At 30.3% G+C, this 18033-nt stretch overlaps 1 protein-coding gene across 1 annotated transcript; it reads left to right on the forward strand.

Annotated features, from left to right (window-relative positions):
• The first annotated feature begins 11271 nt into the window (after positions 1-11271).
• Positions 11272-14418, forward strand: LOC122583257 (uncharacterized protein At1g66480-like). The gene is made up of 2 exons (XM_043755682.1): positions 11272-12025; positions 14233-14418. Exons 1-2 carry the CDS (start codon positions 11423-11425, stop codon positions 14293-14295), a joined length of 666 nt encoding a protein of 221 aa, XP_043611617.1. The 5' UTR covers positions 11272-11422; the 3' UTR covers positions 14296-14418.
• Positions 14419-18033: the final 3615 nt, after the last annotated feature.

The following is an 18033-nucleotide window of genomic DNA, read 5'->3' on the forward strand; positions in this document are numbered from 1 at the left end:
GTAGCCGATTTGCCGATGTTTGCCGATGGTTTTTGCCGATAAAACAAGCCGACTACACCCTTCCCCTAAGTAACTAAGTTACATATTTTTTATATAACGACATGTCGACCAGTCTTTTCTACCCCCGAGTCCTGAGGTACCTTAAATAGTCCTAAAGTACCTTGGAGCCTCTACTATGTGCGTTGATTCTACATTGGCGTAGTAACTTGTGTATACATATTAGTTAAATGTTAAAGAAGAATCCTGGCCTACTGGAGTTATAGATTTACAAAGATGTTGAAAGCTTTAATTGGTTCGTTTGAAGCCACCATTGGAAATCAAAATTGTGACCAAAGATTGGTAATACAACTTTTAAGTGTTTTCTCCCTTAGTTTTAGAAACAACCGATGTAAAGGTAGACATTTGTTTGGAAGGAGCTTTTGGGAGCTTCAAAGAAAAAGATCATATCTAATAAAAAGTCTCATTTGATTAGAAGTAGATTGCTACTAAAAGCTCCTTCCTCAAAAGCTAGTAATACTAACGTTAACAAAAAGCTACAAGCTTTTACCCACCAAATTACTTAAATAACCTTTTTATCTTATGCGTCATATTAATTGTCCCATGTTGGCATGTGACCTGTGCGGCAATACCATTTGTGAGAATAGCTGCGTAGCTAGTTAGCTACTACATTAGGGAGCATCATTAGAGTTTTTTTTTTAATTTATTAATTTATATTTATATCTGAATTTATGTTAAAGTTTTTATGTTCATTTCATAGATATTTGTAAAAAACAAATTAAGATTATTTTTTATATATTTAATATATGCATATATAAATATAAATTTAATAAGTTATATATATATATATATATATAAATGTTTAAAATTAAGCTTTTTTGTCAATGTCTATTATTGTCATTTTATACAATTTATTAAATGTTACAGCTATCCTGCTAAATACTTAAAAATATTTAAAAAGCTCTAGCTAACTGCTTTCAGCTACAGCTTCCAGCCACCAGCTACCAACCACTAGCTACCAGCTTGTTTTGCTAAACATACCCAATTATGAAGTTAATCAATTAATTTAATATTTTCTATTTTTCTTTTTTACATTTTAAAGTGAAAATGATTTATACATGTCACCACATATTTGTACAAATTTCAAAAAAAGTTTTGAATTTTCTAAAACACTTTGCATACAAATCATATTGTATTAATTATTAATTATTAATATATATATATATATATATATATATATAAAAGTATGGTTAAAATCCACAAGGTTGGATACTTGAATCTAAGTGAAACATCCCTGTTTTTTAGATGGAGGTCAAGAATTTTATCATCATGTCTTCCAAGTTCGAAGGCTTTTTCTATCTTATATAAAATTTAAAAATAACCTCTCTATTCCAGGTAAGAGTATGATTGTTTACATCTTAACATTTACCATACACGATCATTAATAAAAACAAAGACATACAGAGGTTATAAATCATACTTTTTTAAAAATAAAAATATATACACGTAGTTGGTACATGATACTATATTATTTATACATTATAAATTGCAAGTTGGAAAATGTCAGACTTCGAAGATTAAATTAAATTATATAAAAAGGATATTAGGCTATTTATTCTTCATTGCTTAACAAACCTTGGGCCCCTTGGGCTTGGGGTCGTCCCTTAACGGATCCTTCAGCATAAGCATCTAATAATTACAAAGTCAGCTTCATATTCGTTGCACATTTTTGGGTTTTGAAGCTCATCAGTTCGAATTTCGATCTTTTAGCCATGTGATCATGATCAGGAAGTTTCGACATCCACAATTGAAGCTATCAGCTATGCGTAAACCAATTTCCCGATCCATGTTTTTTTAATGAAATAAATGTCAATTGTTAATGAACAAATTTTAGAACGGAAAATATTATACGTACATAATAATAAAAAGAGCTGACTAGCAAAGCGCCAGAAGGCTAAAATACAATAGACAATCTAGAGTGACTACACAAAAAAACACGTTAAAGATTATTCTCAAAACTTTAACTATCAAAGTTGTAAAATTCATATAAAAAAAAATCATGTTGATTACAAGTGTACCAAAATATGAGCAAATACTTAGAGTAATTTTAAAAAGAAAATGGTAACATCTTAATAATCAATCTACTGACATTTGATAAAATCGAAGAATAAGTTTAGGAAAAAAAATTATGAATCACACTTATCTTATATGGTTACATTAAAAGGATTATCATATCATGAGAATTTTTTTTAAAAAGATTACGTCAATGAATCCACAAACTGACAAAAGCATTTTAGAAGTATCAAAGCTAGCCACTAGTTATGACCTGGAGTTCCACAATGATTATATTTTACATCTACTTGTAAAATTTATCTCCCATATAGACAAATAGCTACATTACAAAAGCAACAATATAATGTATGGCATCAATTTCACACCACATGTACATAACCTGAGCCAACTCCCATGACTATCCACTACCCACGAAATAAATAGATATACTAGCTAGCTAGCAAACAACGTTATATCAGCATCGATATATCCAAACAATACGTACGTACATGCGCATCGATCAGTATATGTCGACCACACTCATCCAACTGATCTGGCCTCACTCTTTATGTAGTCCAGGACGTCTAGTGGCCTAGAAAACCATTAATTCATCATAACAACGTACTCTTAACCTTGATCTCATTCCAATTGAAACCGGATCCAACCTCTTGGTCATAATGTACTACACATTATTGGGCATAACAAACCGCATCGGTTCTAATTAAGTCTTCCGCATTAATATCCTTACTTCTGTAAGCTAAATTTTTTTTTTCTGGTTCTCCCACACATCGTCCCTTGCAGAGGCAAAGCCAGGATTTGACATTAAAAGGTTGTTTATTTATAAAAAAAAATTCTTTCAATGCAACTTAATTTGATAATATTTGTACATGTACGTGAACAATGGCTTGGGGATGTATATATGTTGATGATGACAGTTTGAGTCTAGCATGTGGAAGAGAATCTATCCCGATAGCTTGGGGATGTTGGTCGTCATTGAATTGGTAACTAAACACAATTTTCTAATTAAAGTTCGCCATCGTTAACTCTTTGACCGATCTTTATCGTATCTTCCACAATATCCTAATCTATACACCTTAAAGCAAAAGTGAAATTAAGGAAAATCCAAAAAAATTGTAACAACTAAAGTGTATACATTTGAATATAGATAAATTTTGACATTTTTTTCTAATAATCTAAGAAACCATGAACAAAGACTATCGAAGTTAAGTATATAACATGTGCAACGTTGTGTAATGGAATAATATTATAAAAAAAAGTTAATTTGCTTTCAAAGATGGCGACTTTCTTACAATACAATTTTTTAGCGAATTGTTCCTTAACAAACCTTGGGGTGGCCGTCTCTTAACAGAATCTTCGGCCTAATCAATTGATTCTTAACTGGTCCGATTCACTGGCCTCATGATATAGCAAACTTGTATTGGCTTAACTTGAAAATAGGGGATCTGTACGCAATTTATTATTTTTTTGGATCGTATCTACCAATAAATCAAAACAGGATTGAGATATTGTTGAAATTACATGTGGCGTATGTAATTTTTGATCGACACGTGTCATTTTAATTTATTTGTTTTACTAAGTTAACTTATTTAATTGTATATAAATTCAATTTCCTTATTAAACTTAGAGTTAAACTCTAACTTTTGACTTATCCATACAAAAGACATAATACAATTATTTGATTGATCGTTTTTTCTCATTGATAAATTGTCTCTTTTTCTTTCTCAATTCTTTAAATCCTATTACTTATATTACTTATAATAATAAGTTATTAACATGAAGGTACTTCAAAAATTTGAGTTTATGATCCGAAATTACACAACTATTTGTCATCGTCCACTATGTTTACAAGTTCCGATATTGATGTGATTCTAAAAATTTAAGGTAAATCCAAAACTCTAACAAACTAAACATATTATATTTATCATTATTGTTTATTATAATTTAGTTTCGATTATCGATTTACTTAACCACAATTTATTTCATACTAACGAATCATGTATGAGGAATATTCAAATTTATTTATGATACAATATATATAGCTACCGTATATTGTACGGGTATTAAGACTAGTATATATAAAAAAAAATGCATTATATTGGACAATTGCAAAATATGCAGTGTGGTTGTACTTAACACATTTTTTTTTTGGTATGAGAAAACAAATTGTGTACATATTGATATATTATCCTAGATTTTAGGCTCGTGGTTAATGGTTAATACACAGAGTTATAACGTTATTAATATTAGATGTTAATTTATTATATTTTAAAATTTAGTTTACTATATTTTTAATAATAGAAAATAGATTTATATATTAAAACTTTGATTTTTATATATATTGTACCTAATAGATTCTTAACGATATTTGAATATTAAAAAAAATCATAATAGGTAACTATAACTTTTTTTTAACAGTAGTTTTATTATAAATCTAGCAAGATGGCAGAAATTTACAAAGTTTATACATAACAGGAAGAGGGATTAATCCGCCAATCAAGCCAATTGAAATTACAAGGTAGTTTATATATAATAGGTCACTATAACTTTATTTAATTTATAATTACATATGTTTTATATTTAGTGTCGTCACCTGTACCACCGCCTTAATTGCGCGGTTGTCGTGCTAGATCATTCTCAAAATCTCAAGTAAATTGTGTCTATAGGAATTGAGGAAGCATTATTTGGCCGGATAGAGAGTATATATATATATACTATATACGATATTTTGAGTGATACAATCGACTATGTAGTGTGTGTATATACATAGCAAGAGTGAGTATGTACGTCCCCATTCTACCAATAATTTCGCGTTCATACTTCATGCATGTAATCCAAAACCGTACGTACGTGGTCATTATATCATATTTGAAACAATTCTTAATTTCAAAATTCAAATCATGTAACTACGACTGATTCACAAGTATATAAAGTCTTCGATCTGTTTTTCTTATAATATTCTCAAACTTAAAACTATGAAAAGTATGCTATTATATAAAACTGTTTTTTATAGACCATGTTATTCAACATTACTTTTGATAGATCACTGATCCACGAGATTTAAACAATCTAAGGTGCCCTTAATACACATAAATCGGGTAGATTCGCTTAAATTAATTCTATATAGGATAATGTGTCTCGAAAGAGATTTTTGAAGCCTACGTACATTTGAACGTGAGACAATCATTATTTTTCAAAGGAATTCAAGTCTTCACAAAACACTAGCTATAGCTAGGGTACGACATACCCCGATTGAGTTATGTTTTTAGTTTATTCTAAACCAAATGTGTGGAACTCAAGACTTGTCAAATTAATAGTTGATTAGCAAAAAGAAAATTTAATTTAATAGATAAACTTAACGATTGAATAGGATTCGATATCCATTCCCCCATCAATTATAAGGTGTGATTTCAAGTGTCTATAAACATTTTATAAATGTGTATTGTGAAATTTACATTATATAATTAATAAAAAAGAAAAGTAAATGGATCGGATATATGAGAAAAGTTAAATTAGAGACTCTTTATTTTAGAGACCATTATGGACACTTCTCAATCATTCATTTTTCACCATCTCCGACCACCACCACCACCACCACCACCACTACCATGATCTCCGACTACCAACATAATCCTTCGGCGACGGCTTACATATGTGTAAGTACAACTTAAACATGAGTAAGTTGATTATACAACCACCATCACTACCATCATCTTCGACCACCACCAAGATCTTTTGGTGATGGCGACCACCGCAATCATGACTTACACATGTATAAGTTACATGTCCCTAATGGTATCTAAAATAAAGAGTCCTTAATCTAAATCATCCCTCGGATATATATATATATAATATATATATATATATATATATATATGATCAAAGATAAGAACGGCATATATGCATCAACACCATATATATATATATATATATGATCAAAGATAAGAACGGCATATATGCATCAACACCAACACTTTCCAACTTGATGGCGGGACCGTACATATAAAAACACTTTTGAGGTTACCTTCTTATACTACGTACGTAAGTCAAGATTTATTCTAAGTTAGGTAGTTTTATAAACTTGTAAGCTTGGCTTTCGGGGTTCATGTCTTGTCATTTGAGAACGACCTAATTAATGAGCTAACAATCTTAGTAATTATTATTTGGATTTGTTAATTTTATATGTAGGAAAATTACCTATGAATACAAATTTTAAAAGTTCTGGCAATTTTTTTGAAAAAAAGGATTTATAAAATAAGAGACCATATATATACTATGTATTTTTATGTTAGATACATTCACATAGTTAGCAGTTAGCATACTCACTACTCGTATATTTTATTGGAATTGATATCCGTATCACAAAAAATGATTTAGTTACCACAGTATATGTAAAACTTTTATAACGCATTGTACAAGTTATTAAAGCGGATTTGTGGTAAAAATATCAATTCTTGTGGTACGAATATCAAAACCTATATTTTATGCCATATGTTGTTTCAGTTAATCCTCCATTTAATGATTTTCCATACCCGGCCATATCAATCACACAATTTAATCAGCCATTAAAAGAAATTGATTTATGATAAATAATCAAAAATGTCAAGAAAGCGAACTCTTCTATTGTTCAATAGTCGCACTTAGACCTTTTACTATTTGAATTGAAATGACATTATTGATTAATATATAAGATAGTGAAACTACACATAATTATGTACTATATATCAATGAGAACATATATAAAGTGAACGGTCAAATTTAAAACAACATCATGAACTAAACTAATAATTTTGTGTTTTCATCGCATAATTAACTGCATGTAAACATTCAACACAACCCTTTCGATCGATTTGCTTAACCAAAATGTACAATATTTAATTAAGTATTTAATAATAACTTTTGGGACAATTGCATATATCTCCAAATAAATCATTTAAATTACAAATATCCCCAACTAAAAAATTAAATAACAATTAAATATACTCAATTTTATATTTTGTTATGAATTAAATAATTATACCCTCTACCTTTCATCTGCTACTAATTCTCAATTGGGGTTCCAAATATCCCTCCAATTTATCTATTATTTAAATAGGTTCTCTAATAAATTTGTTTCAATTGTTCTCACATGACGGCATGGTGCTCTCGATCACAGCCATGTAAATTCTTTCATTTTCTTCTATCATAAAGTGTTAATTTATATTTATTTCACAAATTATATGCTGATTCCATTGCTATGCATATATTCAAAATTTTATATGCTAATTCCTTTGTTATTCCCTAATTGTGATTGGATAATTTTGCAGGAGACAAGATCAAAATGCCAAAGTTTCTGGAGTAAGAAATAGAGCTAAATCACTCAAAATTTAATGTTCTAAGTTAATAGTAATTGTATTTTCTTTTGGTAAATGGATGTTTGTGTATTTTTATAATTTCGGAAGTGATGGGTTTCGATGTGTATTAGTGGATTCTTGATAAAGTATAAGTTTAGCTATTAGATGTGGCGGATTTTTCTATTGTACTCCTGAATAAATAGAGTTTTGGGAAGTTTTTGAGTTTGAAATTATTGGCATTGAACATGTATAGGTGGGAGTGAAAAAGAAAAGGGTATAATGGTCATGTGATAAAATATATTTGATAAAATAAATACAAATATGTGTGTCTAAAAGAAAATAATGGGTATATTTGTTATTTAAAATTTTGATTGTGAATATTTGTAATTTAAATGGTGTATAAGATCAAAATGTCTTCAACTTTACCAGTAAGTTATACTAACTCTTTCCTACTTTTTTAACATCAAATCGTTGTGTTATTTATGAAAGATAAAAACTATTTTGCCTATACAAAGGCTTTAAAGTGTCGGATTTTATTTTGTTTAACCGTAAGGTGAAAAAGAAACTCTCTGAATATCCATCAATACATGTAGTATTTAAATACATGCAGTATTTATATTTATGTTATTTTTTAAAAATAGATAAATAACATAATCTCAATATAATTAGATAAAATTGCAACCCTTACTTAAGTCACATAAGATAAACTTAGATTATATATATTGGCTATATTGAGAAGATTTTGAGAATGGTAGTATAGTGATATCTTTTAATTAAATAATTAACGGATGGTATAAATTATGTTGTCTGAATCAGTCCACACTAGAAATTTCCTCACCTAATATTTAATAGAAGAAAAAACCTATAATCGTTTGTTTAAAAGCACAACAATATATTAAAGGAAAGTTACGTCTCTCCTTAGACTCAAACCTAAATCCCCAAATCTAAGCCGGCTCCAAAAAAATTAAAAGACTTCCTTAATTACCGCTGTAGTTTGCTGATATAAAATTAAGACACCGTAAAAAAGGAAAGAGACACGTGTTGGATACTCGGAGTCATGTTAAAAATATTTTTTTAACTCGCAAATTGAAGTTATAGCTAACAAAAGAGGAAAACGAAAGTCAAAGAGCAGATATGGTATAAATAGAATCTAGAGCATATTTGTCAATTTCACACCGTGATTACCGTTTCATCCTCTACTATCCCTACCTCCTATCACGGATGATGTCATCCATGTCCTAATTAACTAAGACTTGGGATGTTAGAGGACCCTCGTTCATTTATTTATCACTACAATATTAATGGGTAGTTGGATGTTCATGTCACAAACTATATTTCATTAAATTTATCTCTACCAACGATCAGTATATCTTGATGATCTTTAATTAACGAGTTCACTAGCTAATTAGCCCGGGTTCAACCTGGGTATTTTAAATAAGTTTCGTAGATACATGTCTATTATCACAATGAAGCATAGAAAAACCCGTAAGGTAAAAATGTCTATATTTTTAATGGCAAGTTATCAATGTTGTTATAATAAAAAGAGAAGATTCAACCTTTACTATATCATAACAGAAAAAGTTATTATACATTAAGCTTATTTACAATAGGCTTGATAGTTTTAAAAACTTTTAAATGATGGGACTAAAATTTAAAATTCATAGATGATGTCATAATTAGTTAGATATATAATAAATAATTAATAAGAAAAAGTCTAATGATGTCAAATAAGATTTTCTTAAAAAGATTGATGTCATCACAATCTTATTTTATTTATGCAAGAGATATATTGTAGGAAAGCAAGCAAGGCACGCCGGGTCCCTAATTAATATACAGCGCGCATAAACACATAAATCACATATATAGTAAACTTACAAAGGCGACATTTCTTTTTCTAAGGTAATTTGCACGTCTTATTTTTTAGTCATATATCATCGAACATGTTGAAATTGAAATGAAGTAATGTAATAGATAGTTAGATACAATGTGATCATTGACCTTGAGAGACCTTTGTATCCTTTGATTTTAATTTCGATTTAGAAAATCTGTTATTTAATTACGACGAACCCATAATTTGATATTTTTATAGGTTGATATATTTTTTCACGAGTAGAGACGAATGGATCAACTGTCAATACATCATCCCAAATTTATTGACCTATCATGAGACGAATTGATAACCCCCAATTTTTTAACAATTTATTTTTCTTTATATAATAATAATAATAATCACTTTATAGTACTACTTCTGGATGGAAATAAGAAGCATACTAAAGAGTCTAGATTTTGACTTAAAATTTATTAACAGAATAAAGTGTTGCATAAATTTGAAGTGGGATAGATGATTGGGAGTTGAAAATTAAACCAAAATTATGCAACAATAACTAATTAACACCGAAAGAGCAACTTACTACTTCCCCTGTCTTCAAACTGAATATTTGCTTGTTCACATATTAATTGCTACATACCATGCCCCCACTATATATAAAAAATAATAATGACTTTTTCTTCAATGGATATATATTTACTTAATTAATAGTAATATATTATACGTGCCTAATTAAAAAGGCAGGAACTATTTTTTTCACAAAGGCTAATCTATCATGAGATATTAACATCATATATATCGCTATCAATGTCGTAAAGCTTTGCGATATATTGCTACGAGCTAGTTTTATATACGGTTATAAAGGGTACGTGTGAATCATATGTATTGCGATTACCAACTCTATTAAAAGGAAATAAATTTTTAATCAGCATGTCGAAAGTACATGCATGTGAGAAAACCTTATCTAAGACGGAAAGCTAAAAATAGAAATGTTGGTTGTAAGAAATCTATTGGCCAACATCAAATCGTGATGATGAGTTTTGTTTTTCTCTACATTTTTCTTTTTTCGTTGAAAATTTTTAACTGTTGATTAATTAAACGTACGTAGATGCAAAAAATCATTTGATATTTGTCAAGTTTTTTAGTTAAACCAATTAAGATATACTCGTATATAACAAGAGAAAACCTTGATGCTATTAACAGCAGTTTGTTGTAAGCTAGAATAAACATACAATCAGGACATTATTTATATGACTATATGTCTATATCTATATACGATCGAGTATATGTTTTTAGATAATCATTTTTTAATATCTAATTGCTAACATGACAATGTGAACCCATGAATCCTAGTATATATACTTGGATTGTAGCTTTTTCTTGAACGAATACTTGGATTGTAGCTTGTTTGGTTGTCGATCACTTACTATTAATATTTTTGTTGAATATTATTATAGATTTCATATAAAACCATACATTTTATACATATATTATTATGCGCAATTTTACATGGAAACGAACATGCGCTGACACATGTTGCATTATTATATATATTTGAGTTTTCTATAACATAACTTTTGTGTAATAACTTTCGACATGATTTTTAAAATTCTCAAGATCTCCATATATTCCTACTTTCGCTTTAAAAATCAAATGTGTGAACCAGATCGAGTAACTATATAAATACAAAATTCATTTCGAAAAATATTGTGAAAAAGTTTAATTGCTTTTCTTTATTATTATTAGTTTTGTCACTTTGTCATTGTCATTTTTGTTTCGCCACACGTTTGTTCGTTACACATGGTAACTATATAAGATGATCAAGCTATTAGACAACAAATTACGAACATGTATATATTAAATATTTGTTAAGTTGTACTAGTTTCCTTGAAATTAGATGAAATTAGAATACTTCTACATATATTCAAACAACTTTAAAAAATTAGTGCACTCTTTATTTGACCCCAACAAAGAAATAACCCACTATATATTCCACCTTTTTCCCTCTCACACCCACCATTACCTTTTGTGTTCTCTCTTCACGAGATTGTTTTTAAAAAACAATATATATATATATATATATATATAGATAGATATATACTCTCATAACCAAAAGAATCTCATTCTCCCACATAATTACTTTCAAAAAATCTTAACATTTTTGTACCAAAAAAAAGACTCACAATCTTTAATAATGGGAAATAGTTTAGGATCAAAAAAGAAGACAACAAAAATCATGAAAATAAATGGTGAAACAATCAAGTTCAAGACTCCAGTTAGCGCTGGAGAAGTTACGAAAGACTATCCGGGTCTGGTGTTACTAGACTCGGAGTCTGTTAAACATCATGGTATCAGAGCCAGAGCTATAGAGCCCCAAGAAGACCTAAAGCCAAAACGGCTTTATTTCTTGGTTGAGCTCCCTAAACTAAGTCCCGAACCTGACAAATCCACAAGAAGAGTCAGGTCCGGGATAACCATGAGTGCAAAGGACCGGCTTGAGAGCTTAAAGTTGGCTAGGAGATCAGCTTCGGATATATCATATATGAAAGCGCCATCTAGTATGGACAATGGTGATGGTGTGGACCCTTTTAGGGTCAAGTTAAGGTTGCCAAAGTCGGAAGTAGAGAGGCTGATGAAGGAAAGTAAGGATGAAAATGAAGCGGTGGAAAAGATTATGAAACTTTGCATGGAAAAGAATAGCGGCCGTGGCAGCTATAGTGGTGATCTAACGACGGAGAGACGACGGGTGCAATGGAAAGATGATAATGGAAATAGAGATGCTTACAAGGGCCGTGGGGTACGTGTTTCTTAACTTAATTTTGTTATTATTAATTTGACTTATTATGGAATCATACAATATATATTACTCGTATATATTGATTTATTTATACATGTTGATGCAAATACTACTATTTTTTAGGAATTAATAAATCAAGTTGATAAACATGAATGACTCGATCTTCGTAACCATTTTGAGTTCATATTCATATATCAAAAGCATTAAATTTACATATACTCATAGTAGCCTTTCTAAGAATCAGTTCAAATTTGTTTTTTCTAAAAAGATACGACTAACGAAAATAAAGCTGGCTATAACTTTTACTTTTTCTTACCAAAACTGTTACGTACTCCCTATTGTAACTAACATGTGTTTATTTAGCTAAATATAAGCAAATTAATGTTAAAGAAACTATGTAAAATATGTACCTTACGTACGATTCATATTAAGTAACCGATAACGTATAATTAAGAAAGACATATTATAAGCTAGCTAGCATTACATGTATGAAAAAAAAAAAAAAAGAGTCAAAACAATTGGATATACACGGAACGATTATTTATAGTACCACTTAAAAACGTATGTCTGGCAAAAAGTTTAGAGAAAACTAACTAATTATTGATGAGTTTCGCTAATTATTACCTTTTGTGAGCAAAAAAAGTTCCATCAAGTGAAAGAATATGGGTTACAACAAGTTAAGGACCATTGATTCGGTTTATAGTGATTAGTGAGGGATGTATAATAATTTATAAGTAGTTGTGCATGTAAAATGTTGTATTTTTTTTTTGTTAAAGATTAAGCAATTAATGTTTTAAATATAAATTTTATGTATGTAATAAAGTATTGATAATGGCCTAAAAAATGTCATTATCAAAATTCAAAATTGGTTTCGACTGCATTTTTTACATTATATATTGCATGTGAAATAACTTGTCTAAACATCAATCTGTTCTAACAACCATTGACCCAGTTTTCATGCCATGTTAATTTTTTGCTTTGACCTTTTAAATTTGTTTTACTCTATGTTCTTTGAACTAATAATTTGTCTTCTCACTTGGTCAAAGTTGTTATGTTAGTTCATAACATCGAATTCAATGTTATTTGTACTATACAAGAAAATTCAATATAAATGGAGCCGACACACCGGCAACTATAATTAGGAGGAAAATGATACTAATTAATTTCTCTGAACACTAATGCACTATATAGTTAAACTAGTCATATGCTCGTGCGATTCGGCGGTGCGGTGCTGATGACGACAGTGATGGATGGTGGTGGTGGTGGCGACCCCGGGGGGGGGGGGGGGGGGGCGGTGGCGTAGTGGCGTGGTTATCGATATAAATATAATTGATATAAAAGAAGGTATTGTAGTTATTTAAGGGTTAAAAGATATTATAAATATATTATATGACAAATAATTTATAATATAGTTAATTAATCCTTAATTAATTAATATATGTATGCAGAAATGGGTTCATATTTTGAAACTGACAGGTTGATCAGTTTAATGTTTGCTATAAATTATTTATGTTTGAAAGGCTCTGGAACGTTTCCTTGCTCTTATTAATTGTCAAACTAGTCTTAGTATAAAAATAATGTTATTTCTCGTAACTTTCTACATTCGATTCAATTTTTTTGACTTTAGATTGAGATGTTAACTATATACATACAAAATATATATCTTACTAATAGAAGAATCACATCTAAATATCTAATTGACCTTTTTCATTGGTTAAATTATATATGAAAAAATAAATAAAAACACAACCTAAAATCCCATATCGAAATCTTGCTTTAATTTGGGTCAATTCCATCATCTATATTCAATCTTGTAAGGCTGTAATGAATAAGGTGTATGGAAGAATGTGATATTTTATATAGTTTCATTAAGACAATTTTGCCACTATTTACGGATACAGACTATTTCTCGATAGAATGTAACTAATTAATTTTGGGGATACCAATCAAGTAATTCACAAATTATTGATAGGTGACAAAATGTACTTATCCTTTAAAGTATCATCTTTCCTAGTACGTCCAAACAAGACATACAAAATAGACATTTTAAATAAGTTATCGATATTATTGATTGTTGTTTTGTGATTACTGTATTATATATCAGTTGTTGTATAACTATCAATGTATATAAAATTAACTCTAAAAAACAGTTTGATTGGTAGAATATGATAACTAATAGTAGTTTTTAATTTTTTTTTTTTTTTCAGAAAAGGGTGGGATTCCTACCAGTGAGCCAGGAACTAACAGCAGAAGACCCCACATGGATGTAAAATAGTCTTTTAAACTTGTATCACAGTAGCCAAGCAGAGTGATTTTTGCCTCTCTTTTCTGCTGTACATATATTATTATTATTTATAATATATATTGTAGAATGAAGTACGAGTAGTTTTTTATCCTTTATATTTGTAATTTCATTGTATTTTAATCGGCATATTTGTTAGAATCGTGAAAAACACAAAGGCATGTTCAAATGAGTGATCTAAGAGAAAAAAAATTATAAATAAGATGACTATAAGTCTATAGTCACTCATTTTAACATACTTTGGTGTTCTTTACTTTAACAAGTATAACTAACTAGTTATTTACACTTAAGTTCCGAATATAATGTCTAAAAAATGTTATTTTAAAATAGCTCCCAGGTGCTGTGGAACTAACTGTTATAGTCTATTTGATCAAATTTATTATATTCCGATTTTAGTTTCCAAGTCTCGTTTCTTGTCTTGGTTTTTCGTTTCCTATATTAAAGGACACACATATTTTTCACTCGTGTGCTAGTAGAATATATACATTAATCTTAGTGTGAAATGAAAACTCGAAAAGAGAGCATCATATATATAGAAAGCAAAATGCCTTAGATAAAATATATTACTTGGTGGGAATTGAAAGGGAACATCGTTTTCTAATGAAACAAGTAGCAACAAATAACCAATCAATATACTTCGATTAAATCTAAAATTTTCGAAGTGAAAACAACAGGACAAAGTCCATACATTGATCCCTGCCACTACTAGAATTTATGCTCATGTGAATAGATAATATTTATGAAGGGCCCATAATGGGCCTAATCCAATGTAGGCAAAAGGGCCTAAGATAAGACAGATAAGAATAATATACGTACACACTATTATGACAGTAACAACTAACAACGAGCTAGATGTCTTAAAATTTCGGTGGAATCAATAACGAGGTCTTTTGTATTATATAATGTGTAATAGTGTATTCATATTGTAGTGTAAACAAAATATTTGGGGCCTTAAATGAATATGGACCTATAACTTTTTGTTAGTTTTACTATATTGAGATACCCGTAAAATAAAAGTACTAAATGCAAAAGAGTTATTATTAAAAATTAAAAAAAAAAACGTCAAGAATTAAATGGGTTTTAAAACAACAACAAAGGTGTAAAAGTAATTTAACAACACTTAGATATGACAATAAAGGGGAAGGGGGCGGTGGAGGGTTGGCATACGGGTCGGCCTAACCCTCCAAGGCACACCGTCGTCATGGAGGGTTAATGGGGTGGGGGTGGGGACTTTGACTGGCCTTAAATCTTGTTTAAAAAATAAATAAACTTGGGAGGGTTGAGAAAGTAATGAATGCTATGGAAAATGGTTGGGAGAGTTAAAAATGATAAATGAGTTGGAGGTATGTGATTGGTGGGATTTGAGATGGTTGAAAATTTCAACCACATGCAAAGCCGGCCTAATAGTATATGAGAGTCAAGCCATTGCTTTGGGTCCCTATATTTTTAAGGCCTCCAAATTTTGTTATAGTGGACTTAATGTATTGGATACTTGGGCTAGTGACATTATTAGGAAAAAAAAAGAAGAAGAAAGAAGCGTAGTAATCAATCTTAATTATAACTCATGCTTCTTGATAATAAGTAATTAGCTGCTCGTAATGGTCTCATTCTAATGGATTAAAACTCAACTCACTATTTAACAATAGCAGGTTCCATAAAATCTCCTTCGCAGCCTCATGTTTAGTCAGGTACCTTTTTTTATGCTAGTAAACTAGGCCTCTAAAATTTATCTCGCTTAAGGTCATAATAAATTTTAAGCCGGCACTGACCACATGACTCCCTTCCCCCTAAGGCCATCTCCAATGGTGTATTCAGTTTGCCTGAGTACACCGACCACTTCAGCAATACATCAGCATACTGTTCCAGCACACTTAAACAACAAATTGAACCTATTTTGACTCTAGCCCAGCACACTGAAACTCAATTTTCCTATTACACGTCATCAACTATTAAATTATAAAAACATATTATTAAACTAAAAATAATTAAATGAAAGGTAACATATTCTTGAAAAAAAGATTGTCATGACCCACTTTAATAATTGCTTACAATATGCTATTGAGCATTTTGGTATAACGGTAACAAATTGATGCTTTAATGTTAACAAATTGAGTTTCAATTTGCCAAGGCTCTAGCACATTGTCATGTCTTCTCCAATGGCCTAAGATATTGTGTCTCACGAACGATGATTCATACTTAGGAAAAGGGAAAATTTACAAAAACCAAGAATGAGCCTAATTCTTGGTTTTAATTGTCAGTCAATGATGTGTGATACACTGCTACCGTTCCATAGCTTAACAAGTCTACAAAAACTTATCAAATAGCTTGTAAGAGGGTGCCCAATGGGGCTCGTCCCTCACTAGTCCGGTATGGAGGGACTAATCTACACCATTGGGTGGGACTAGTCATCCACTCGTCCTTGGTGCTCGTCCGGGTCACTAGTCCTTGCAGGGACGAGTCCTTCTTTTTTTTTTAAATGCTATATATAAAAAAGAAGACAAAAAAATTAGTGGGTTCAAGACTAGTCTTTGAGGGATGAGTCCATTTTGAGGGATTAGTTCTTGGAGTGCTTTTTCCTGATGTGACGCTGACAGGGACTAGTCTTTGGGGGATGAGTCCTCACCATTGGGTACCCTCTAAAGACAAAGGATAAGTAGCAAATAAAGAAAAGATTAATTATTTTACAATATACACTATTTATGGATAAGGATAAAATTGTTTATATCATACTTCACTCATATCTTCTTCATGGGAGTTGGACGTCATTGACATTGATTAGGCAAGAATATAAAAGGTAAAAAGGATGGCTAAGTTTGAATTATTTTTATTTTGGTGAGTTGAAAAAGAAAGATGAGAAAACTAATTAATTAGAAAGTTTAAGTTATAATTTGAAGGAAAAAAGATGACTAGTTTGACATCAACCCACTACCCGCGAAAATGTTAAATACATATGTAGGAAAAGGTTAACTTGTCATTATTGAAGCAAACAAAACAAGGATAACGAATTAAAGAAGTGGGACACATGCTAGATTATGCAAGTTGTGCATGTTTGAAGTTTCCTACTTTCGCTTTTTAGATGGAAGATTCATAGAATCATTTCAATGTGTTTCTTTTCGGTATAACAGTAACTAGTTTCGCTAATTGAAAATTCAACTAATTCAATATTGGTACACAATGCATGAGGAGCAACACTAAGACTTCAAATAGTAGGGCTGACTGAGTTAAAGGAAATTATAAAGGAACACACACTGCCGTCTTTCACAAGTTTTAGGCCAAAATACTTCGACGATGAACATGTAGGTTAAGATATAGGCAGACGAGCAAAACTAAGTCTTCAAATAGTAGGAGTTCATTTATGTAAAGATTGGAATGAACATGATGAATTATATCTTGTTAGTGCCCGTCTAACCTAATGAACGGTTGGTAAACGGTTAGTGCCCGTCTAATTTCCCTAGTAGGGAAATTAGAGGGTCTTTAGTCCTCTCCAACCAATCACATAAATTCTCGTGTTGTTTTTTCCACTGATTTATATTTAAATTTATTTATTTGTAGTGAAGCACTGCCAGAAAAACTAAATTCCATTACAATATTTGCTGGCCTAATAAACCTGACAAGGAAAGTCTCCAAACAAAACCTTAATGTGTGGCATTAAACAAAGGCTTTGGTGCAATGAAAAACTACAAAAGAAAAGAAAAAAGGTAGCCAA

The sequence above is a fragment of the Erigeron canadensis genome, chromosome 1, assembly GCF_010389155.1.
Source record: "Erigeron canadensis isolate Cc75 chromosome 1, C_canadensis_v1, whole genome shotgun sequence".
In the NCBI taxonomy this organism is placed as follows: domain Eukaryota; kingdom Viridiplantae; phylum Streptophyta; class Magnoliopsida; order Asterales; family Asteraceae; genus Erigeron; species Erigeron canadensis.